Source organism: Mauremys mutica, chromosome 17 (assembly GCF_020497125.1).
Source record: "Mauremys mutica isolate MM-2020 ecotype Southern chromosome 17, ASM2049712v1, whole genome shotgun sequence".
In the NCBI taxonomy this organism is placed as follows: domain Eukaryota; kingdom Metazoa; phylum Chordata; order Testudines; family Geoemydidae; genus Mauremys; species Mauremys mutica.
Genome location: NC_059088.1, coordinates 5,881,821 through 5,907,443, shown reverse-complemented (window position 1 = coordinate 5,907,443; position 25,623 = coordinate 5,881,821). Strand labels below are relative to the sequence as shown.

General features: G+C 50.3%; 1 protein-coding gene across 1 annotated transcript; it reads left to right on the top strand.

The window, feature by feature from the left end:
• Positions 1 to 9,121: 9,121 nt before the first annotated feature.
• On the top strand, positions 9,122 to 15,474 carry LOC123351864 (phospholipase A2 inhibitor and Ly6/PLAUR domain-containing protein-like). The gene is made up of 6 exons (XM_044991545.1): positions 9,122 to 9,242; positions 11,313 to 11,435; positions 13,171 to 13,326; positions 14,040 to 14,180; positions 14,879 to 15,019; positions 15,383 to 15,474. The coding sequence occupies exons 1-6, from the start codon at positions 9,122 to 9,124 to the stop codon at positions 15,472 to 15,474; spliced, it is 774 nt and encodes a 257-aa protein (XP_044847480.1).
• Positions 15,475 to 25,623: the final 10,149 nt, after the last annotated feature.

Genomic DNA, 25,623 nt, shown 5'->3' with positions numbered 1-25,623 from the left:
TCTCTCTGCTGCTGTAGTTTCTTAATAGTTTACACAAGCCCATATTCTTTCTCTCTCCTTTTTTCCTAGGGCTTTGCAAAAACATTTTTGTTTTGCAGATGACAACATTTTGCACTAGACAAAAATTGTGGTGAAAAATGTTTGCAACATTCAAAAGGCTCCATGGACTAATTTGAAAGAAACAGAATTGCAATAGGGTTAGGGAGACAAACCCTGCCGGATTTTCACCCCAATTTCAAATCCCAGATCAAATCCCTCTTTTTATTTTTTTTTGAATCACTTCATAGGAAAATCCCTCACAACATTTCAAACACAGTGAAAGTTTGTCTATGAAACAATGTCCCCCAAATCATGCCCGTTTTCTCAACTAGGCCTGTGTAGGTGGTGTCTACACTGAAGCGCTACAGCTGTGCAGGTGCCGTGTTTGAAGTGTAGACAAGCCCAGAACCATCTCTTGTTAAGGCGACATTTCACAGGCGAGTTGTGTGAATATCTATTTGGGAGACACACAGTTGCAGTGTCATTCTTCACTGCCAAACAACTGCCAGGCAGTGCCCCAGAACTGGCTGCATTTTGGTGGCAGGTGGAATCTTGTGTAAGATTGTATAAACCCAAGTCACGGAAACCTCCGCCCCAAAGAGCCAACAATGTAACTAGACAAGCAAACCCGGGACAGGGTACAACGCACCAGCGGAGTGACCAATGGTGGGCAGCGAATGGCATGTTAATGACTTGATTGTTTTTTGTGGGGGCAGGTGGGTTAGTTAAGAGGGGATCTGCTGAATGGGACGGGAAGTGGGTCTAGGGGGCCAGGGCAGAGGGGCTGGCGTGGAGTGAGCTGAGAGGAAGAGACTGAGCGAGAGGGAGGATCGGAACGAACAATCAATCAGCATCGGGAAGAGAAAGTCCAGTGAAAATTGTAGAACGTTCTTTGATCCAGCCACCATCACCCGGAGAGGTGGTGTTCCCCCGGCTTTGGCAATGGGGCTACGCCGCTACAGACCCCGTAGTGTAGCCATAGCAACACAGAAATGTAGGGCTGGAAGGGACCTCGCAAGGCCAACTATTAAATGAAATTAACAGGCAGCAGGTTTAAAACAAACAAAAGGAAGAATTCCTTCACACAACGCACAGTCAACCTGTGGAACTCCTTGCCAGGGGATGTTGTGAAGGCCAAGACTATAACAGAGTTAAAAAATGAACTAGATAAGTTCATGGAGGACAGGTCCATCAATGGCTATTAGCCAGGCTGGGCAGGGATGGTGCCCCTAGCCTCTGTTAGCCAGAAGCTGGGAATGGGCGACAGGGGATGGGTCACTTGATGGTTCCCTGTTCTGTTCATTCCCTCTGGGGCACCTGGCACTGGCCATTGTCAGAAGACAGGACACTGGGCTGGATGGACCTTTGGTCTGACCCAGTCTGGCCGTTCTTATGTTCTTACAGGTCTTTGTCTAACCTGCTCTTAAAAATCTCCAATGAGGGAGAGTTCACAACCTCCTTAGGTAATTTATTCAGTGCTTAACAACCCTGACTAGACGGGTCAAGTTTTTCCTAATGTCCAATTCAAATCGCCTGTGGACGAGCGGACTCACCCCTGCGGTGCCTCCTGCTGGTGACTTCTGGGAATTAGCTCATTCCAGCATCCGGAGCGCCCTCTGCAGGCCGGCGATCCGCCTTCCAGCTACTGGCCTCCGTGTCCCTCCTGGGATCCTGGGTCTCCCCCTTCCAGGGGACCCCCCACCCCACTATCCCCACTTTGCCTCAGTATTGGCTACTGCCCAGTCTCCATCTAGCCCCTGTTCACTGGGGCAGGCTGCAGTATCCGCCACTCATCATCGGCAAAGGGGTTTGGACCCGCTGCCTTGGCCTACCCCTGGGTTGCCCCCTGCAACACCCAGTACCTCTTGGCCTAATGCTAGGCCGCAGCCTGGGGCTTTCCAGGCTGGAGCTCCCCAGCTCCTCTGCCTTTCCCCAGCCCTGCTGCACTCAGGTACCCTGTGTCCAGCTCCCTGCAGCCAGGCCCTTCTCCCTCTACAGGCAGAGAGAGACTGTCCGGGCTCCTGGCTCCCAGCCTCTTTATACAGGCCAGCTGGGGCCTGATTAGGGTGTGGCCCAGCTGCAGCCGTTTCCCCAGTCAGCCCAGCTTTTAGAGCTGCAGCTTTCAAGCCCTGCCAGGCCACTTTTTAAACCCCTCAGGGCAGGAGCGGGTAACCAGCCCGCTACGTGGCCCTTGCTGCAATTTAATCCCATTGCTTCTTGTCCTGGTCCTCAGAGGTTAACAACGTTTTATGTACTCCTCCTTGTAACAACGTTTTATGTACTTGAAAACTGTTCTCATGCTCCCCCTTGGTCTTCTCTTCTCCAGACTAAACAAATCTACTGTGACGGGTTTGGTCACAGAGATCCCCTTGGGACTGTCCCCTGATGTGCTGAAATTACCTCTGAGCCCGTTTTCCCTGCCAGCTTGGGACTCCAGAGCCCTGCCTTGCTGAGCCAGACACGCCAGCCTGCTGCAACACAGACCCAGGGTCTGATCCACGTCCCCCAAAGCTGCAGACTTAAATGAAAATGGCTTAGCACGTGCTCCGGTCTCCAGCACCCAGACACCCAGCTCCCAATGGGATCCAAACCCCAAATAAATCCCTTTTACTCTGTATAAAGCTTATACAGGGTGTGGCAAAGCTCCGACCTTGTCTCCCTGGGTCCTGCGCTTCCAGGAGGTTTCACGAGCCTCAGAGGCTCACTGCGACCCTCCACGTAGCCCTTCTCCCTCCAGGGCCAGGGTTACAGTCTGCTGAGGGCTTTTCATCATAGGCGGCAAGGAGGTTGGGGAGAGAACTCCCACCGTCTCTGTTGTCCCCGGGAGTTTATTTCAGAACCGTTCAGCCTCCTGTCCCGACAGGGGCCTGACTTCCCCTCCCAGGAGGTGTTTCTTTAGTGGCGGGTTGGGGGGAACCCGGGCCCACCCTCTACTCCAGGTTCCGGCCCAGGGGCTCTAGTGGCAGCAGCTGTTGGCAGCCGACCTTTCCCTGCCAGAGTTGCTACATTTCTCTGGGCCACTTCCCCACAGCTCTCCTGCTTCTCTCTCTCAACGCCTTCTTCACCCGTACCCTAGGGCTCCCTTCCACTGGCTTGAGGGTGTCTTCATTACCCAGCCCTTCGGCCGCACTTCCTCTCCTCCGGCCTGACTGGAGCGAGCCCTTTTATAGCATCAGAGGGGGTCTTAATTAGAGTCAGGTGTTCACATTAGCTTAACGGCCTCACCTGGCTCTTTGAAGATTAATTAGAGTCAGGTGTTCACCTTCGCCTAATGGCCTCACCTGACTCTTTTCAGGCTAACTGGAGTCATGTGTCCACCCTAGCCTGGAGCCCCCACTCTGGTCAGTCCGGGAACAGGGAACTGCTTAGCCAGTGGCCAGTATCTCTGCCTTCTACTACTCTGCTGTACCCAGCTGGCCTGGGTCTATCACGAAGGTAAATACATAAATCGTCCGCCCTCCATAACACTGATAGAGAGATGCACAGCTGTTTGCTCCCCCAGGTATAAATCACTTACTGTGTGTTTATTAATAAACAAAAGTGATTTTATTAAGTATAAAAAGTAGGATTTAAGTGCTTTCAAGTAATAACAGACAGAAATCACCAAGGAAAATAAAGCAAAAACATGCAAATCTAAGCCTAATAAATTAAGAAACTGATGACAGGTAATATCTCACCCACAGAGGTGTTCCAATAAGCTTCTTTCACAGACTAGACTCCTTCCTAGTCTGGGCCCGATCCTTTCCCCTGGGCCAGTCTTTGTTAGTTCCAGCAGACATATCAAGTGCTAAGCCGGGATTTTCTCATGACTGGCAGCCCCCTTTGTCCTGCTCCACCACCTTTTATAGCTTTGGCACAAGGTGGGAATCCTTTGTCTGTGCTTGGTCCCCACCCCTCCTTCTAAATGGAAAAGTACCAGCTTTAAGATGGATTCCAGTATCAGGTGACATGGTCTCCATTCCCCATGGGCTGGCCCACACGTCCACAGGGAGGCTTTCAAGTAACTAAGGCCATTTACAACTGATAGTTTCTGAAGTGTCCATAATGGCCTCCACTTAATATGTTTACATCAGTGATACAAGTTTATAACTTATTCTCCCAACTCCAGATATAGAAATAAGACATGTGAACAAATAGGATGAACACACTTAGTAGATTACAAGCTTTCTAATGACACCATATAAGAGGTATTTAGCGTAAAGCATGTTCCAGTTATGTCATATACATGAGCATACTTCCATAAAGCATATGGAGTGCAACGTCACACCCATGTTTTTTAATCTTCCCTCATAGCTCATGTTTTCTATACCTTTAATCATTTTTGTTGCTCTTCTCTGGACTTCCTCCAATTGGTCCACATTTTTCCTGAAATGTGGCACCCAGAACTGGACACAAAACTCCAGCTGAAGCCTAATCAGCGTGTAGTGGAGCAGAAGAATCACTTCTCGTGTCTTGCTTACCACACTCCTGCTAATACATCCCAGAATGGTGTTTGCTTTTTTTGCAACAGTGTTACACTGTTGACTCATATTTAGCTTGTGATCCACTATGACCCCCAGATCCATTTCCGCAGTGCTCCTTCCTAGGCAGTCATGTCCCATTCTGTGTGTGTGCAACTGATTGTTCCTTCCCAAGTGGAGCACTTTGCATTTGTCCTTATTGAATGTCATCCTATTTACCTCAGACCATTTCTCCAGTTTGCCCAGCTCATTTTGGATTTTAATCCTGTCCTCCAAAGCACTTGCAACCCCTCCCAGCTTGGTATCGATCACAAACTTTATCAGTGTGCTCTCTATGCCATTATCGAAATCATTTATGAAGACATTGAACAGAACCGGACCCAGAATTGATCCCTGCAGGACCCCACTTATTATGCCCTCCCAGCATGACTGTGAACGACTGATGACTACTCTCTGGGAACGATTTTCTAACCAGTTATGGACCCACCTTATAGTAGCTCCATCTAGTTTGTATTTTCCTAGTTTGTTCATGAGACGGTCATGTGAGACAGTATCTAAAGCTTTACTAAAGTCCAGGTTATATCACATCCCTCCCTGCACAAGACTTTTTACCCTGTCAAGGAAATCTATCAGGTTGGTTTCACATGATTTATTATTGACAAATCCATGCTGGCTGTTAATTAGCACCTTGTTATCTTCTAGGTGTTTGCAAACTGATTGCTTGATTATTTGTTCCGTTATCTTTCCGGGTACTGAAGTTAAATTGGTCTGTAATTCCCCGGCTTGTCCTTATTTCATTATTTATAGATTGGCACTAGATTTGTCCTTTTCCAGTCTTCTGGAATCTCTCCTACCTTTCATGACTTTTCAAAGTTAATTGCTAATGGCTCAGATATCTCCTCAGTCAGCTCCTTGAGTATTCTAGGATGTATTTCATCAGGCCCTGGTGCCTTGAAGACATTTAACTTGTCTATGCAATTTTTAACCTGTTCTTTCTCTATTTTAGCCTCAGATCCTACCTCATTTTCACTGGTGTTCACTACGTAAGACGTCTGATTGCTACTAACCTTTTGGTGCAAACCGAAACAATAAAGACATTTAGCACCTCTGCCATTTGAATTGTCCGTTATTGTCTTTCCCCCCCTTCACTGAGTAATGTGCCTATCCAGTCCTTGGTTTTCATCTTGCTTCTAATGTATTTGTAGAAAGTTTTCTTCTTACCCTTTCTGTCTCTCGCTAGTTCAATCTCGTTTTGTGCCTTGGCCTTTCTAACTTTGTCCTGACATGCTTGTGTTGTGTGTTTATATTAATCCTTCATAATCTGATCTAGTTTCCACTTTTTGTAGGACTCTTGTTTGAGTTTCAGATCATTGAAGATCTCCTGGTTTAGCCAGAGTTGTCTCTTGCCATCTTTCCTCCGCAGTGGGATAGTTTGCTCCTGTGCCCTTAATAACGTCTCCTTGAAAAACTGCCAACTGTCTTCAATACATGGACAAAAATAATCCCCAGCTTTTCCATCACACTTTTCATCCGTCAATCACAAACCACTTTCTTTCTTTAGATTCCTGGAGATCCTAACACCTGGAAGCCCCCTACCCACCTCGACAACCTCAGGGAGAAAAACTGGCCTGAAATACAACCAAGGCTGAAATGCTCTTCTCCGCTCAGTTATTCTGTAACTAAATTCCCCCAGCCGGGTGCGACGTCATGCGCATGAGACCCAGTTTGACGTAACGCCCTTGACATGGGGCGGGTAAGAAAATGTGTCACCAATGAATGTTTACACAATTTAGTGACAAGGAATTTAGCAACCTGTTGTGGGAGTGGAAGGGCAGCTGTTGTAATGGAACCAACTCCATGGCCATCCTTGGTTCCCTTGGGATAGTTTCAGTGGCCCCCCACATTTGGTGTCAATCGGCCATCACTCCATTAGAGTAAATGGCCCAGATCCTCCACTGTGTCAATTTGCCGTTGTTGTGTGATTTCCAGGACCTGCCGATCTGGCTAAACACCTCTAATGTGCAAACAGTCACTCCTCTACCCCTGTGACTAAGCTGAGTATCGCCTCTTATCTCTGTTGCACGAACCAGCAGACTGGATGAGACAAGTTCTATAAAACACAAGCTGATGGGTTGAGAAAGAGTCAATCTGAATTATATTTAAAGAGGGAGTGGCCAGGTATGAGGGTCGTATAATATGTCACATTTCAGTAAATCATTCACTGTGACTCCCAAGGTATATATGACTCCGATTCTGTCTTTGGCCTAGACAGAGAAGAAAGGGGCCGTGTTAGACAGGTTAGAGCATCTCTTTGGTTTTACCGAGACATTGGAGAATTAACTGAACTATTTTGCAGTGGAAGGTAAGAATTTTTAAGCCGGGTTCAATTATTGTTTGTATCTTTCATGATCTGCTGCAAAGCGCGTAAAGGCTGGAGATATATTTCAGGTGCCAGCTCCCATTGTAAACCCCCCTGACGACGACAGAGCAGGGGTAAAGCGGCTCAGTTTGTGCAAAGGAAAAGAAGCCCCACTCCTGGAATGGTGTGTGAGCGAAATAGGGAGATTTTCAAAGGCAGCGAGGGGGCCAGCGTCTGCTGAAACTGCCTGGGAGTCGGGCCTCGAACTCCCTCCGGCTGCTCTGAACATCCCAGGCTTAGGGAGCAGAGAGGAACCAGTTGACGTACTTGATTTGGACTTTCAAAAAGCCTTCGGCGCAGTCCCTCGCCATGGGGTAGTAAGGAATCGAAGCAGTGCTGGGGCGGGAGGCAAGGGACTGGCATGGAGGAGAAACAGGACAACAGCCAGAGAGCAGAGGAGTTTGCAGCGTTGTTGTAGCCGTGTGGGTCCCAGGATACTAGAGAGACAAGGTGGGTGAGGGAAAAGCTTTTAGTGGACCAGCTTCTGCTGGGGAGAGACACAAGCTCTGGAGCTCCGCTGACCCGCAGAAGAGCTCGGTGCCGCTCGGACGCTTGTCTCGTCCCCCACCTTGTGTCTCTAGGAAACAGAGAAAGAATTCATGGGAATTTTGTGTGATGGCAAAAGCTTAAAAATGGAGGCCTCCAAGTGCTATCCTAGACCCAGCGTTCAAGTGACTCAAATGGTCTGACTTGGGGTGAGCGAGTAGGTTGGGAAATCTGCAGAGGAGGCAACTTACTGAGGTTAGTCGGGAACCTCAGTGAGATCGAACGGAGCTGGGTCAATGGGCAACGCGATGGCGGATGAAGCTGAGTTTTGATCAATGCAAAGTAACGCACATGGGGGCAGATGGGTTTGAAGCCTCCTAGACCTGACCGTTGATTCAGGGATGTGTCCAGAGCATCCCTGTAGGAGGATCAATGGACACCTCAGCTCGCTGTGCGGCTGCAGAACAGAAAAGCGAAGAAGCCGTTGGGCTGCCCAAGGGGATGGAGATAATGTGAAAACACTGCAGTGCCCCTCTGCAGACCAGCAGGATGCTCTGACCCTGGCGCCCCACAGGCCGTGCCGGTCGCCCCATGTCAGAAGAGACAGTGCAGACCTGGAGCAAATACGGACGAGGGAGTGAAACCTGGGCCAGGCTAGAGCCCTGCAGCGGGACTGGGATCCCTCAGAACCCGCAGGACCTGCTGCTAGAATAGAGGGAGCGGGTAAAAGTACTTTGTTGGGGGTGGGATTGGGTGGGCAAAGGAAGCCGACAGCGGTAATATGCAGGAAAACACAGGGCAGCAGCTTGTCATCAACAGAAGTTCAGCAATATAAAGCAAGTTGCTTTTTAAAAATAAAGTTTTTTACCCTTAAATTTAAGTGAGGGACAGAAAGAGGTTTGATGTCTATTATAACAGGAGTTAAAGTATTTTTTACATGGTTTAAGCAAGATTTGTTTTATATTTTTAGTAGAAACAATTGTGTCTGACTTCCCTTTATACACACAGTACAGTAACCAAACTTTTTTCAAATGTTTTAAGTAGCATGAAGGATTTTGTCTCTCTTGCGGGATTTGTAGGATCTAAGGTTTTTGCGGGTGTGAAAGGAATAAAAATGCAAGAAACAATGCGGGAGTGGGTAGGAATGGGATTAAAAAAATATTCCCACGCTGGGCTCTACCCTGGAGTTCCCGCTCTCTTATTTCTAGGCATGTTTGTGGCATGTGGGAGCTGTGAGAAATTTAATCACCAAAACTTTTCTCCACCCAAAAGTGCAGGTTTGGGGCAACTGAAACATTTCATGAATTTCTGTCAATTTCACCACATTGCTGCAGCAGCAAAAACAGATCCTAGAAAAGAAAAGTCCTGAAGAAATGGAAATGTTTTGTTCTCACACTTCCAGAATGAAACGTTTTGATTTTTTCAACTCAAAATGTCATTTCACAATTGACGGCAACATTTATTTTTAAACCATTTAAAGAATGTTTTTAAATGCCTGAAAATGAACCAAAAACCCACTTTTTGTTCGGCTTTTCGGTCGGATGAGAATTTTGGTTCAGCTGAAAATGATTTTTGGACCTGCCAGTGAACCAAAAAATCGGTTATTTGCGCAGCTCTGTGGCCTGGTGCTCCACCCTGCCCCAAATCTCGGCTGTTATTCCCTTTCCATCCTCGTTTCGGTTTTGACTCTCTCCTCCTCCCCCCGGCAGCGCTCGCCATGTCAGCCGTGAGAAGCTTCGTTCAGCTCCAAGCCCAGCCCCGGGCGGCTCCCAGCACCAGGATGGTTTCCTTCATCCTGTGCCTGCTCCCTGCTCTCCTAGCTACAACGAATGCACAAGGTGAGTCACTCGCTGCTGTCACCACGTAACCCCTCCCCGACTTGGACACTTCACACCCCCCGGATCCCCAGTCAGGGGAACATCCAGCATGTGCAGGGAGGGGGGATTAGCTCTGGGTGGAGTACAGGGCCCTATCTACACTACGGCTACTGTAGCCGCTTAGCCACAGCGCTGTAGCTGGGCTGGCAGAGGGCTGTACTGAATCCACAGCCTGTCCCAATGGACGGGGTTTTTCCATTTCTACAGGAACTCACCTCCCCGAGCGACGGTAGCCAGGCCGAGGGAAGCATTCGCCTGTCGACCTGCACCTACTGCTGGGGCTAGATTGGCCTAGGTGTGGTGCTCAGGGCGTGGACTTTTCAACCCTCCTGAGCACTGTATCTATATCACCCTGGTTAGTAGAGACCAGGCCTGGGACACCTTTACTGGATACTGCCCTGAATTCTTAGTCCCACGAAGGCCCCTCTGCCCGGCTTTGGCAGCACAAAGGGGACTAAATATAGGAGCAAATGACACTATAGGGGATTGAGTGTAACCTGGAATCAGGGCTCGCCAACCGAGCAAACAGAGGCCGAATGAGCTCCAATGGCTGGGAGTTGAATTTAGACCAATCCAAGGTGGAATTAACCCTGGCGGCAGCTTCTCAAGAGGCAGGGATTGGACATCCTTCGAAAAGACTGGCTCTAGCTCAACCATCAGATATGGGCTGGATGGAAAAGAAAAGCTGTGAAGCTGCTGCACTTACACAGCTTGTGTGCAGGGTGCTGTACATAGGGACTGAAGGGCAGAGATTCTCCACTTATAGCCCTAAGAGGTCTGTGCGTCTCCACGCGCTGGGGTTAATGCCACTTGTATCAACGGTAATTGGGGGAACACGGGACAATGAACGTCCTTTTGTTCTGTTTTTTGCCTGGCGATTTCCATCCTTCCCATTCCCCACAGATAGCGAATGGCTGGGCTGATCCAGAGGGATGTGGGCAAAGTTGGCTTTAACTTAAGCTCAGGGCCATGTAACCGGGCTGTAAATCTGGGGGGATCAGTCCAGGGGAGCCCTCCCAATGGGGAGCAATCCCCACAAGGCTAAGGGGCCGAGACAGCTGGCTTCTGCACCCCAAACCCTTCTGTCAGACCCCTCTGCCAGTGACGTGGCAGCCCAGAGAACCTGGCTGCACTCACCTCAATGACATTTCTCTATTTCTGTGCAACCAAATAACTTCTGAACGCTGTGTTCCATCAACTCCAAAATGTCAGGGGATGTTCTAGACGTGACTGGGCAGAACCCTATTGACTTTGGGGGAAATCAGAAAACAGGAAGAGGGAAATCGGGGACACACAGAGCCCCTGGGCTTCTGGCCAGCCCAGCCACACTTTCAACCCCCTCTGTGACTGTGTGTAGATCAAACAACCGGTTGGTGGCACCATTGACACCTTCCAGATCATCAGCACCCCGCACCCTGGTGTGGGAGGTGGGGAGAGTGGGAGCACACAGAGTCTCTGACATAGTGGGACAATGGGCGGCCCTGCTTTGGGGGATTGGGAAGGGGGGACACAGTGGCCCTGGCATGGTGGGGGTAGAATGGGGGCACCCTGATATGGGGGATGGGGGGCACACAGAGCCCCTGGCATGAGGTAGGGGTTGGAGGGGGTTGCACAGCATCCCTGAACTAGAAGCGGGTGGAAGGGCACCCGAGGTGTTTGTTAGGACCATGGGGGGCTGCCAGCAGCCCTGGACAGTGTGACAGACTCAGCCAACGCAGGCTGCGAAGCAAGCGACTCTCCGGTACCGTAAATACCTGCACAATGGGACAGCTGGGGTGGGTGGAGTTTATTTTGTGGGTGGAGCTTGGGAAAAGCACCATCCCCTTCACCCATCCCCAATCTGCCCCCCCACAGGTACCACTGGCCCAGGGGCTGAAATTGTGCAATTGCTGAGTGTCCGGGAGGAAATCGGGTCCGTTAACCCCTTGGCTTGTTTGGAGCAGAGGGGGAAGACTGGGGCTAAGGGACGTGTCAGAGTGACACTGTCACGCCACAGTAAGAAGGAAACACTTGTTCTTATTCTTTCTCCAGCTACGATCCTGACATGTAACACGTGCTTTGGCCTAACGGAGACCTGCAATTTTGGTTCAGGAACCTGCCAAGACAACAAGACTACTGGTGGCTGCCTCTCCGTGGCGGAAGATATTAAATTGGGTAGGTGACATTGCCGTTAACCCAGGCACACCCTACCCCGCAGTCTGTCACCATCCTCATCGCCAAGGCCAACCCCAAACAGTCCATCCACAAAGCACATTCACCCGGCACAGAGCACTGAGTCTGTGCTCGACGCTTCATTCATTCAGGCAACGTTACTGTGTCTTACGTAGCGATTGGAAGACATGGCGGCTTGAAATCCTGGCCCCACTGGCGTCAGTTGCAAATCTCCCATTGACTCCAGTGGGGCCAGGATTTTACCCCTTGAGCTTTATTTACTGATTTTTATTCACTAAGTTTTCAGCTCCCCAATGGACGGCTGCGCTGCAACAAGCGAAGCTGCTTTGGGTGGAAATGCACGTTCTGAACCATGTTAAAAAAGGGAAATGGACGCTGAGATCCGCTTGCTCCCAATGTCCTGTCTGAAGCAGTTAGTCACCTACTCAGGGCTGGAGTTTCCCTGGTTTGGAATGCAAATTCAAGATACTTTTTGCCCATTTGACTTAAAGAGATTCAACCCCCTGAGCTCTTCAGGCCGGCGGATTTCACTGGTTCCCTTCATTTCTCAATATTTTCCCTTTGCAGTTGAAAACCTGTTACGGACCCAGTTCTGTTCATCCTCCCATTGAATTAAAGAGAGTAAATGGCTCCTTCCATTTACACTGTAAGAAGGATGCATAGCACAGCATCAGCTTTAACATGCTCTGTCATATCTATCCCCATACGTGCCCACCGGCCTCTGACCACACTCAGGAAATTTTCCCAGCACAGTCACAAATGAGTTTATTAAAACTTCCCCCCACTCAGGGTTTGTCTTTGTAGCGAGCGGTGACTCACCGGCGTGGTGCCTCCTGCTGGTCGTCCTGGGAATTAGCTCTCCAGCTCTGGAGCGCCCTCTGCAGGCCTGTGTCTCACTTATCGCTGGCCCCCGTGACCCTCCCGGACCCCGGTGCCCCTTTTCCCTGGGGTGCTGCCCTAGCAGTGCCCCTGCACCTCTCTGGGTCTCCCCTTCCCGGGGAACCCCCAACCCTCTACCCCCACCTCGCCTCAGTCTATGGCCACTGCCAGTCATCAAGGAGCCCCATTCCCTGGGGCCGACTGCAGTGTAGACGCCACTCATCATAGGCAAGAGGGGTTCGGGGCTGCTGCCCTTGCCTAATCCCTGGACTGCACCTCTGCAGCCCCAGTGCCTCCATTAGGCCCTTCTCAAGGCCTGCAGCCTGGGGGGTTGCCCGGCTGGAGCTCCCCAGCCCCGCTCCACTCAGGCACCCTATTCGGCTTGCTGGCAGCCAGGCCCGTCTCTCTCACAAGCTACAGAGAATCTGCCTGAGCTCCTGGCCCACCTGCGGTACTTCCCCCAGGCAGCCTGTTCTTACTGGTTCCCCGCCACAGCCCGCTCCCAGGGCTGTTTTAAGCCCGTAAGGGCGAGAGCGGGGTTACTGCCCTGCTGCAGTCTTCACTGCAGTTAACATGGGCTGTCACCCGAGTTTTAGCCCTAACCCCCGCACCTCCCCCTACTATCCACACACAAAACCCTTTAGCCTCAGGTTTTGGGGTGGAGTTTCGCTCCGGGTTCCTCTTTAACTTCCTGAACTGTGGCTCCCAGAACTAGACACAGGATCCCAGCAGCGTCACCCCAGGGCCAAATATGGAGGTAAAATAACCTCCCTGCTGTTACTCGAGGTTCCCCTCCCAGCCTCTCATTTTCTTTTCTGGTTTTCTGTCTTTAACAAAGATGGGACACAGCACACGTACTTCTACAAACAGTGTCTGAGTAGCTATAAGAGTAACATCAAAGTCCCCATCTCCTTCACTGTTGGGAATGACAAGTATGTGAGGATCAACACCACACAATGCAACACAGATAACTGTAACGCGGCTGTACTTGGAGGTAAGTTATGGGTCTGTTTTTACCGTCCCTCTTTAATGGCTTGTTGACATGAACAGTTAGATGGTGCTGAGCTGGGGTGTGAATCCAGCTCTCCGTGAGCCCCTGCTGATGCACGTGACCATTCGAGCGCTTTGGAAGGGCACCAGCTCAAAGCACATTAACGAATGGGTCACGCATGTCACCAGGGTGCACGTGGCCAGCTAGGCCGTGGCAGGCTGGCACAGGGTCGATTCACACCTGGCAGATCCTTACACCCCGGCCTCCCTTGCTACAGTCGAATGGTTCATGTGAAAAAGCCCGGCACAATTGTTCTCATTTCTCCCCTTTACTGCCCCCAACGTCCATTCTCTCAAATGTCATTTCTGTTGCCACTGAAATGCCTGTCGCTGGCAGGTCCCCAAACCAGGGGGTGGAACAGTCCGGGCCCATGTGAAATCAGACGGGTGAGGGCTGCACGCGAGAGAGGGGGCAGCAGCCGGGATGGGCTCCAATCTAAACCTCCCTGAACCTGTCAGGCTCCACCTTCAAACTCACTGAGGTCTGGAACTGATCGGCTGCGGCGTTCACAGATAGTTGGGTCACAGACAGACGGAGAAATGCCGTCGGGCTGGGGGTGGGGCCTTCACCTGCTCAGGCAATGCAGGGAACATCTACCAGTTTGAACGAGGTTTAACCCACCCTGTGACCGTCTCTCTCTCTCTCTCGGTTCTCAGTGCCCAAGGGGAGCACCACTGAGAACGGCCTGCAGTGCCCAACCTGCTTCGCTCTGAACTTCGCTGTCTGCAACAGCTCAGTCACCCCTTGTACCGGGGATGAGACCTATTGCATTGATTTCGTTGGGTTTCTATACAAAGGTAAATGCTGCCAGCTGGCTGCAGTGTGGGAGCTACCCCGGGAATCTCACACCTCAGGGACTCCCCAGAGAGCTGGTGAAAACTAGTCAGTGCTGGGCCCTTGGGCAGGTGGGGGCGGCCAAGAGGGGTTTTTGGCCGGGGGGAAGGAGAGAGGAATTGGGACGTTTTCCCTTCCAGACCAGCTCCCCACTCTCAGTGATGCTGCCCTGCTCCTGGAGTTACGACAACACGTCTCTTGCCATGGGAAGGGTTGTTATGTCACTAGACTCCAATCCCTATATATTTAAGGTGGCTGAGCTACAGTGCGGAAGCTCCTGTTCTCAGTGTGTGTCCAGGACTCCCAGCGCTTTGGGGTGTTTATAAAATAACTGAACCGAGCGGTTGGGGTTGCCGGGGACGGTGAGGGCCGGGCGTGTTCCCCGGGGGCCCGTGCGCTGGGAAAGGAGCCGCCCCCGGAGATCAGCTGGTTCCAAACTCCAGCTTCAGTCTCGTGTGGAGCTGCAGAAAGGGGCGCGGAGGCAGGAGGGGACCAGACGCCCGCTCTGCCATGGCCGGTTACAGCGAGAGCAGGGAGAGCACCGGGGGGTGGGAACGGGAGGCAGAGGTGGGAACCGCTGGATGGTGGAGACAGAGGTTCTGGGGGCAGAGAAGGAACCAGAGCTGCCCCCGCCTAATAACAGGCTGATTTTCTCCCTCAGGTTCATCTCCTTCGCCATTCCAAGCAAAAGGCTGCACTACAGCGTCTCCTCAGGTCATTAAACCTGGAATCAACCTGACTTCTACACCCTACATATTCTCCTTTTTTTGGGGGCAATCTGTTCTAGCAGAGAAAATACCCACCTCCCCACCTCCCACAACCACCACCCCCACTACTACCACCAACCCCCCTCCCACAACCGCCACCCCCGCTAATACCACCAACCCCCCTCCCACAACCGCCACCCCCGCTAATACCACCAACGCCCCTCCCACAACTGCCACCCCCGCTAATACCACCGCCACTACAGACACCACCACCACTCCTGCTACAACCACCACCACCTCCCCTACAACCACCACCACCCCCGACACAACTACCACCAACAAAACCACCCCCACCCCCAAAACAACACCCACCCCTACAACCACCACCACCACCACCCCCACTACTCCACCCAAAACAAACACCTCACCCAAACCCGCCCTCCCCGCCCAAACAACCCCCAGTGGGGCCAGCCCGGCACTGGGGAAATTCTCCTTCACCCTCTACCTGCCTGGCCTGACTGGGCTGCTGCTGGTGAAGCTGCTCGCCTGATCCCCGCCCTGCACGGCCCATGCAGCACCTGGTGTCTGCAAACAAAGGCCTGGAGTCCCAGCTGCACCCCCTCCGAGGCCCCTCCGCAGTGACGGGCGATGCAAAGGGGCCGCTGCATAGCCAAGGGTCTGCCCAGCGCATGGGTGTGTCTGTCCCGGTGCCTCACGGCTGGCTGGAATCTCTCTGTGCATTAGCAAATTCACCGAATAAATCAGGATCCGAAATAAAAGCCCCCAGTGTGGTGTTGTGTGCAGGCTGCCCGTTGCTGAGCCCATCTGCATGAGACTGGGGCGCTGACAGCTGCATTAGCCACAGAAGAATTTCCTTGTGTTTCTGTGTGTGTGTGTGTGTGTGTGTGTCTCTGTGTGTGTGTATAAATATAAAATCTGCAATAAAAATCTACATCCCAAGCACACCATGGAGGTTGCTCACTGAGAGTTAGGAAATGCCTGAGCACACGGTGCCAGTACGAGCTTAATCCAACCCCCCGGCGTGTGTGCAGGGTGCTGCAGCCTTTGACTCCACGGTCACACACTGTGCGTTCCCCACCGCAGCCCTGCCTCAGTCTTTTCCTTCTTGTTGGGGCATCATCCCAGGCCGTATTTCCCACCCGCCGTTCCTAGCCCGCGCTGCGCTGAAGGATGAATGACACCTCCTGGGCCTCTCTGTGGAGTTCTCGCCACAGGATCGGAGGGCGTCACAAACATTCATGACTTGGTCTGTGCCACAGCCGTGAGGGACCCGGGAAACTGATGCACGGCTGGGCTCCACACAGGGAGTCCTGACACGCATCTCCCCATGCACGTGGCCACACTGCTATCCACACTCGAGCATAAGAGCGTAAGAACGGCCAGACTGGGTCAGACCAAAGGTCCATCTAGTCCAGTGTCCTGTCTGCCAACAGTGGCCAGTGCCAGGTGCCCCAGAGGGAAAGATCAGAACAGGAATCATCAAGTGACCCATCCCCTGTCGCCCATTCCCAGCTGCTGGAAAACAGAGGCTGGGGACACCATCCCTGACTATCCTGGCTAATAGCCATTGATGGACCTGTCCTCCGTGAACTTATCTAGTTCTTGTCTGAACCCTGTTATAGTCTTGGCCTTCACAACATCCTCTGGCAGGGAGTTCCATAGGTTAACCATGTGTTGTGTGAAGAAATACTTCCTTTTTTTGGTTTTAAGTCTGCTGCCTATTAGTTCATTTGGTGGCTCCCAGTTCTTGTGTTATGAGGAGTAAATAACACTTCCTTATTCACTTTCTCCACACCAATCGGGATTTTATAGACCTCTATCATATCCCCCCCTTAGTCATGTCTTTTCCATGCTGAAAAGTCCTAATCTTATTAATCACTCCTCATACAGAAGCTGTACCACACCCCTTGCCCTTTTCTGAACCTTTTCCAATTCCAATAGATCTTTTTTGAGATGGGGCACCACATCTGCACTACAGCAATAGTATGACATGCTGTAGTCATCATGAACAGGTCTGACTACCAAAAGGAGGCCGCCAGACAACTCTCCAATACCAAATTCTACAGGCCACTTCCCTCAGATCCCACTGAGGAATACACTAAGAAACTGCATCATCTACTCAGGACACTCCCTACACTAACACCGGAACAAATCAACATACCCTTAGAGCCCCGACCAGGGTTATTCTATCTACTACCCAAGATCCACAAACCCGGAAATCCTGGATGCCCCATCATCTCGGGCATTGGCAAATCTCACTGAAGGACTGAATCTCACTGAAATCTCACTGAAGGACTGTCTGGATATGTGGACTCAATACTCAGACCCTATGCCACCAGCACTCCCAGCTATCTCCATGACACCACTGATTTCCTGAGGGAACTACAATGCATTGGTGACCTTCCAGAAAACACCATCCTAGCCACCATGGATGTAGAGGCTCTCTACACAAACATCCCACACGCTGATGGAATACAAGTTGTCAGGAACAGTATCCCTGATGATGCCACAGCACACCTGGTTGCTGAGCTCTGTGCCTTTATCCTCACACACAACTATTTCAAATTTGATGACAATATATATCTCCAGATCAGTGGCACCGCTATGGGCACCCGCATGGCCCCACAATATGCCAATATTTTTATGGCCGACCTGGAACAACGCTTCCTCAGCTCCCGTCCACTCATGCCCCTTCTCTACCTACGCTACATTGATGACATCTTCATCATCTGGATCCATGGGAAGGAGACTCTGGAAAAATTCCACCACGATTTCAACAGCTTCCACCCCTCCACCAACCTCAGCCTGGACCAATCTACACGGGAGATTCACTTCCTAGACACCACAGTGCAAATATGTGATGGTCACATTAACACCACCCTATACCAAAAACCTACCGACCGCTATGCCTACCTTCATGCCTCCAGCTTCCATCCCGGGCACACCACAAGATCCATTGTCTACAGCCAAGCACTGAGGTACAACCGCATCTGCTCTAACCCCTCAGACAGAGACCAACACCTACAAAATCTCCACCAAGCATTCTCAAAACTACAGTACCCGCATGAGGAAATAAGGAGACAGATCAACAGAGCCAGACGTGTACCCAGAAGCCTCCTACTGCAAGACAAACCCAAGAAAGAAACCAACAGGACTCCACTGGCCATCACATACAGTCCCCAGCTAAAACCCCTCCAATGCATCATCAGGGATCTACAACCCATCCTGGACAATGATCCCACACTTTCACTGGCCTTGGGTGGCAGGCCTGTCCTCGCCCACAGACAACCTGCCAACCTGAAGCATATTCTCACCAGTAACTGCACACCGCACCATAGTAACTCTAGCTCAGGAACCAATCCATGCAACAAACCTCGATGCCAACTCTGCCCACATATCTACACCAGCGACACCATCACAGGACCTAACCAGATCAGCCACACCATCACCGGTTCATTCACCTGCACTTCCACCAATGTAATATATGCCATCATATGCCAGCAATGCCCCTCTGCTATGTACATCGGCCAAACTGGACAGTCTCTACGGAAAAAGATAAATGGACACAAATCAGATATTAGGAATGGCAATATACAAAAACCTGTAGGAGAACACTTCAACCTCCCTGGCCACACAATAGCAGATCTTAAGGTGGCCATCCTGCGGCAAAAAAACTTCAGGACCAGACTTCAAAGAGAAACTGCTGAGCTTCAGTCCATCTGCAAATTTGACACCATCAGCTCAGGATTAAACAAAGACTGTGAATGGCTTGCCAACTACAGAACCAGTTTCTCTTCCCTTGGTTTTCACACCTCTACTGCTAGAAGAGGGCCTCATCCTCCCTGATTGATCTAACCTCGTTATCTCTAGCTTGCTTCTTGCTTGCTTATATATACCTGCCCCTGGAAATTTCCACTACATGCATCCGACGAAGTGGGTATTCACCCACGAAAGCTCATGCTCCCAAGCGTCTGTTAGTCTATAAGGTGCCACAGGATTCTTTGCTGCTTGAGTAGTTTTGTATCATCTGCAAATTTTGCCACCTCACTGTTTACCCCTTTTTCCAGATCATTTATCAATATGTTGAATAGGACTGGGCCCAGTACAGACTCCTGGGGGACCACACTATTTACCTCTCTCTTTTCTGAAAACTGTCCATTTATTCCTACCCTTTGTTTCCTATCTTGTAACCGGTTACTGAGCCATGAGAGAACCTTCCCTCTTATCCCATGACAGCTCGCTTTGCTTAAGAGCCTTTGGGGAGGGACCTTGTCAAAGGCTTTCTGAAAATCTAAGTGCACCATATCCACTGGATCCCCCTTGTCCACATGCTTGTTAATCCCCTCAAAGAATTCTAGTAGATTGGTGAGGTGTGATTTCCCTTTACAAAAACCATGTTGACTCTTCCCCAACAAATTATGTTCATCTACGTGTCTGACAATTCTGTCACTGTGACGAACTGGGAATGTTCTTAATGTTTTCTTTGAATACTGTGTGGGGGCCTCAGTGTCCCCTCTGCAGTTCTTAAGTATCTAGGTGGTGGATCAGGGGGTGTGATTGCTGCAGAGCAAAGGGCCAGTGCACCTAAATGCCTGGAACCCCCCTTTGCAAAGGTGCCAACTGAAGGTGTTGGAGACAAAGAGGTCAGGTGACCCCCTGGCCCGGGAAAGGAGCTGAGCAGAGGAGGGGCTGGGGGGTGTCAGTCTGGAGCTGGCTGGGGACGGGAAGTGAGGGCAGACGTGGGGGTCTGGCTCACTGCCCCCCAGAATGGACCCAGCCGAGGGGTCCGGTTTGCTGTCCCTACAAGCTCTGTGTTAGCCCCTGTTCCTGTCATCGAATAAACCCCTGTGTCACTGGCTGGCTGAGAGTCACGTCTGACTGCAAAGTCGGGGTGCAGGACCCTGTGGCCCCCCCAGGACCCCTCTGGGGTGGGCTCGCTGGGAGAAGCGCACGGAGGGGCAGAGGATGCTGAATGCTCCAAGGTCAGACCCAGGAGGTGAAGCCGTGGGAGCTTCTTGCCCTGCAGACAGTCTGCTCCGAGGGAGAGGAGGCTCCCCAGAGTCCTGACTGGCTTGGTGGGGAGCAGATCAAGAGCAGCGCCCGGGGACTCCGTGACAGTCACACAGAACCGTTGGTGTCTGGCCAGCCCGGCCACACTTTCAACCACCTCTGTGACTGGGTGCAGATCAAAGAACCAGTTGGTGGCGCCACTGACATCTTCCGGCCCATCAACCCACCCTAGCCCAGCTCTGCCCAGCGTCCCCATGGAGTTTAAGATGTTACACCCTGAGAGGCTGATCTCCCAGACAGAAACAAGGATGATGGTGGAGTGGGGGAGCAATGGGGGGCACACAGCACCCCTGGCATTGCGGGGAAAGGGGGACTCTGTGTGGCGGGTGTGGGACTCACCCCTGCGGCGCCTCCTGCTGGTTGTCTCCAGGAATTAGCGTCCTCTGCAGGCCGGTGTCCTGCTTGCTGCTGGCCCCCCCATGTCCCTCCGGGACCCCGGTGCCCTTTTACCTGGGGTGCTGCCCCTCCAGGCAATACCCCACAGATCTGCATCTCCCCTCCCTGGGGAACCCCCAGACTCTATCCCCCCCTTGCCTCAGCCTATGGGCTACTGCCAGTCACCATCTCGCCCCCTTTCGCTAGGGCCGACTGCCGGCTGTATAAGCCAGTCATCACAGGCAAGGGAGGTTTGGACCTGCTGCCTTTCCCTGCAACCCAGGACCCCCAGGGGCCTCGTACATGGCCCTGCAGCCTGGGGAGTTGCTGGCCTGGAGCTCCCCAGCTCCTCTGGCCTTTCCCCAGCCCGGCTTCACTCCAGTGCCCTTCAGCACTCAGGCAGCCACGTCCTTCCCCCTCCTCAGCTGGAGGGAGCCTGCCTGCTCCTGGCCCACTGCCCCTTATTCAGCCAGGCTCGGCCGGATTGGGGTGTGGCCCCCAGCTGAGGCTGCTTTCCCCAATCAGCCCCACTTTTCCTTCCCTGCCGCAGCCTTCTCCCCGGGCTGTTTTAAGGCAGGAGCGGGTGACCATCCCGCTACACCCTGGTACACGGGAGGGGAAATGGGGGGAACACAGAGCCCCTATTATGAGGCGGGGGGGGGGGCTTACATGACATCCCTGCAATAGAAGGGGGTGGGACGGGCACCTGAGGAGTCTGCGAGGGCCACGGGAGGCTGTCAGGAGCCCCGGGCCGTGCAATGGACTCAGCCAACACAGGCTGCAAACCCACCAGAGGAGAGGCAGTTCTTGATTTAGTCCTACGTGGCACACAGGATCCGGTCCAAGAGGTAATAGTGACCAAAATATAATTAAATTTAACATCCCTGTGGTGGGGAAAACTCCACAGCTGCCCAACACTGTAGCATTTAATTTCAGAAAGGGGAATTACACAAAAATGAGGAGGTTAGTGAAACAGAAATTAAAGGGTGCAGCGCCCAAAGTGAAATTCCTTCAAGCTGTAGGGAAACTTTTTATGGACACTATAACAGAGGCTCAACTGAAATGTAGACCCCAATTAAAAAAACATAGTAAGAGAACCCAAAAAGAGCCACTGTGGTTAAACAACAAAGGAAAAGAAGTGGTGAGAGGCAAAAAGGCATCCTTTAAAAAGTGGAAGATGAATCCTAATGAGAAAAATAATACATGAAAAGAAATAGGATGAACACACTTAGTAGATTACAAGCTTTCTAATGACACCATACAAGGGGTATTTAGCATAAAGCATGTTCCGGTGATGTCATATTCATGAGCATACTTCCATAAAGCATATGGAGTGCAGCATCACACCCATGTTTTTAATCTTCCCTTATAGGTCATGTTTTCTAGACCTTTCATCATGTTTGTTGCTCTTCTCTGGACTTTCTCCAATTTGTCCACATCTTTCCTGAAATGTGGCACCCAGAACTGGACACAACACTCCGGTTGAGGCTTAATCAGCGCGGAATAGAGCAGAAGAATTACCTCTCGTGTCTTGCTTACCACACTCTTGCTAATACAGCCCAAAATGACGTTTGCTTTTTTTGCCACAGCGTTACACTGTTGACTCACACTTAGCCTGTGATCCACTATGACCCCGCAATCCCTTTCCGCAGGCTCCTTCCTAGGCAGCCATTTCCCAGTTTGTCTGTGTGCAACTGATTGTTCCTTCCTAAGTGGAGCACTTTGCATTTGTCCTTATTGAATTTCATCCTATTTACCTCAAACCATTTATCCAGTTTGTCCAGCTCATTATGGATTTTAATCCTATCCTCCAAAGCACTTGCAACCCCACCCAGCTTGGTATCATTCACAAACTTTATCAGTGTACTCTGTATACTCTAAGTGATTATCTAAATCATTTATGAAGACATTGAACAGAACCGGACAAGAACTGATCCCTGCAGGACGCCACTCAATATGCCCTTCCAGTATGACTGTGAACGACTGATGACTACTCTCTGGGAACAATTTTCCAACCGGTTTTGGACCCACTTTATAATACGTAGCTCCATGTAGGTTGTATTTTCTAGTTTTTTTATGAGAAGGTCATGTGAGACAGTATGTAAAGCTTTATGAAAGTCAAGGTTATACCACCTTGCGTCCCTCCCTTCCACACGACTTGTTACCTGTCACGGAAAGCTATCAGGTTGGTTTGACATGATTTATTATTGACAAATCAATGCTGGCTGTTACTTAGGACCTTGTTATCTTCTAGGAGTTTGCAAACTGATTGCTTGATTATTTGTTCCGTTAGCTTTCCGGGTACTGAAGGTAAATTGACTGGTCTGTAATTCCCCGGCTTGTCCTTATTTCACCATTTATAGATTGGCACTAGATTTGCCCTTTTCCAGTCTTCCGGAATCTCTTCTGTCTTTCATGACTTTTCAAGGTTAATTGCTAATGGCTCAGATATCTCCTCAGTCAGCTCCTTGAGTATTCTAGGATGTATTTCATCAGGCCCTGCTGACTTGAAGACTTTTAACTTGTCAATGCATTTTTTTAACCTGTTATTTCTCTATTTTAGCCTGTGATCCTACCTAATTTTCACTGGTGTTCACTACGTAAGATGTCTGATTGCTACTAACCTTTTGATGAAAACTGAAATAATAAAGTCATTTAGCACCTCTGCCATTTCTATTGTCTGTTATTGTCTTTCCCCCCTTCACTGAGTAATGGGCCTACCCTGTCCTTGGTTTTCATCTTGGAGATCCTAACACCTTGATTGCATCTGGAAGCCCCCTACCCATCTTGACAACCTCAGGGAGTAAAACTGGCCTGAAATACAACCAAGGCCGAAATGCTCTTCTCCGCTCAGTTATTCTGTAACTAAATTCCCCAAGCTGGGTGCGACGTCATGTGCGTAAGACCCATTTTGCCGCAACGCCCTTGACATGGGGCGAGGAAGAAAATGTGTCAACAATTAATATTTACACAATTTAATTATAAGGAATTTAGCAACCTGTTCTGGGAGTGGAAGGGGAGCTGTCATAATGGAACGAACTCTATGGCCATTCTTAGTTTCCTTGGGATAGTTTCAGTGGACCCCCCCATTTGGTGTCAATCGGCCATTGCTCCATTAGAGTAAATGGTCCAGATCCCCCACTGTGTCAATTTGCCTTTGTTGTGTGATTTCCAGCTCCTGATGAAATGGCTAAACACCTCTAATGTGCAAACAGTTGCACCTCTACCCTTGTGACTGAGCTGAGTATCGCCTCTTATCTCTGTTGCACGAACCAGCTGATTGTATGGAACAAGTTCTATAAAACACAAGCTGATAGGCTGAGAAAGAGTCAGTCTGAATTGTATTTAAGGACGGAGTGGCCAGGCACAAGGGTCGTGTAATATATTACATTTCAGTAAATCAGTCACTGTTACTCCCTATGTATATATGAATCCGATTCCGCCTTTGGTCTATATAGAGAGGAAAGGGGCCGTGTATCTCTTCAATTTACAGAGAACGTGGAGGTGAATGGAACCGTTGTGCGGCTGAAGGTAAGAGTTTTTAAGCCGGGTTCAATTATTGTTTGTAATCTTTCAGGATCTGCTGCAAAGCGTGTAAAGGCTGGAGATATATTTCAAGTGCCAGCTCCCATTGTAAAACCCCCTGATGACGATAGAGCAGGGATAATGAGGCTCAGTTTGTGCAAAGGAAAAGAAGCCCCACTCGTGGAATGGTGTGTGAGCGAAATAGGGAGATTTTCAAAGGCAAAACCAGCAGCGAGGGGGCCTGCGTCTGCTCAAACTCGCTGGGAGTCGGGCCTCGAACTCCCTTCAGCTGCTTTGAATATCCCAGGTTTAGGGAACAGAGAAGAACCGGTCGACATCATTGATTTGGACTGTCAAAAAGCCTTCGGCAAACTCCCTCACCGTAGGGCAGTAACCGGGCCGGCCCACAACATTTTGGCACCTGAGGCGGGGAGCTCAAATGATGCCCCCATGACCCCTCGCTTGGGTCAAAACTTTGAAAGGTCTCAATCCTGCCTTCTTCCTGTTCTACTCGTCTCATGGTACGGTTCTGCTACCTACCCCAATAAAGGAGAACTAACAACTTAAAATGCCTTGTTCATTTTAAGTTTAAGTAACACTTAACCTTCAAACGCCCCAAACAGCAAATGGAACTTTCCTTGTCTGCACAGTAAACACTGGCATTTTCATCTGTTTGAATAATCAAAGTGGTGCTTTCCGGGCCTTCCTGGTTGCAAAGATTTGAACTGCTTCCTGCTGAAGGTCCACAGTCTGGGCCAGCTCATGCTCTACTGAGATGGTCGCAAGGCCGACCAGCTCTCCTGTGTCACTGTGGAGCGTAGATGTGTTTTTATTAACTTCAGTTTGGAGAAGCTGCGTTCTCCACTGGCAACTGTTACAGGAAGGGTTAGAAGTATGCGCAGAGCAACAAAAGCATTTGGAAAGAGGGTGGTCATCTTATTTGTGCACATCTATTCCAGAACAGCCTTTGGAGTTGAGCCTGCTGAAATGTATCTTGAAAGGGCTTTCGGTTCATCACCTAAATCACTCGCATCAATATCGCGCATGTCATCATGTGTCAACACTGTCTGTAGTGCCCGGCATTGCTGGTGTAGGTCTTCTTCAGGTATAGCGAGGAGTTTTGGAATATCAAACAACATCCCAAATATACTCTGGGTTTCTTGAGTTGCATGAAACGTTCTTCAACTGACTGTATTGCACAATCTAGCACCTGGTTAGAGAATTCAACTTTGAATTGTTGTTTGGGGTCTTTTATGGGATTATCCCCTGCCTCATAATCAAAATGTCTTCTTCTTCGGTGACTCTTGTATTCTTGAATGGGTGGGAAAATAGCTTCAGTGTGAAGTTACTCTGCCAACTTCTGTGCACTCTTCAGAACGTTTTGAAATCTCTCATCTGACTGGTAAGACTGTAGGTGTGACTTTGCTTTGTCCAGTTGTTCCATTGCTCCAGATATATCAAGATCAACACCTTGGAGTCTCTTGCTTACAACATTTATTTCAAACAGTATGTCAGGCCACAACACTAAGCCATAAAGAAATGTGAAGTTATGTATGTTTCTGGTGATTCCATTTCCCTCTGCCACTGTTCTCCCACGAACAGTTCCTGTCATCGCATTATCCTCCAAAATGGCAACTATGGCATTATCTATCTTCCCAATTTGGTGTTTGATAGGCTTTATCACCTCCACTCGACTTTCCCATCGTGT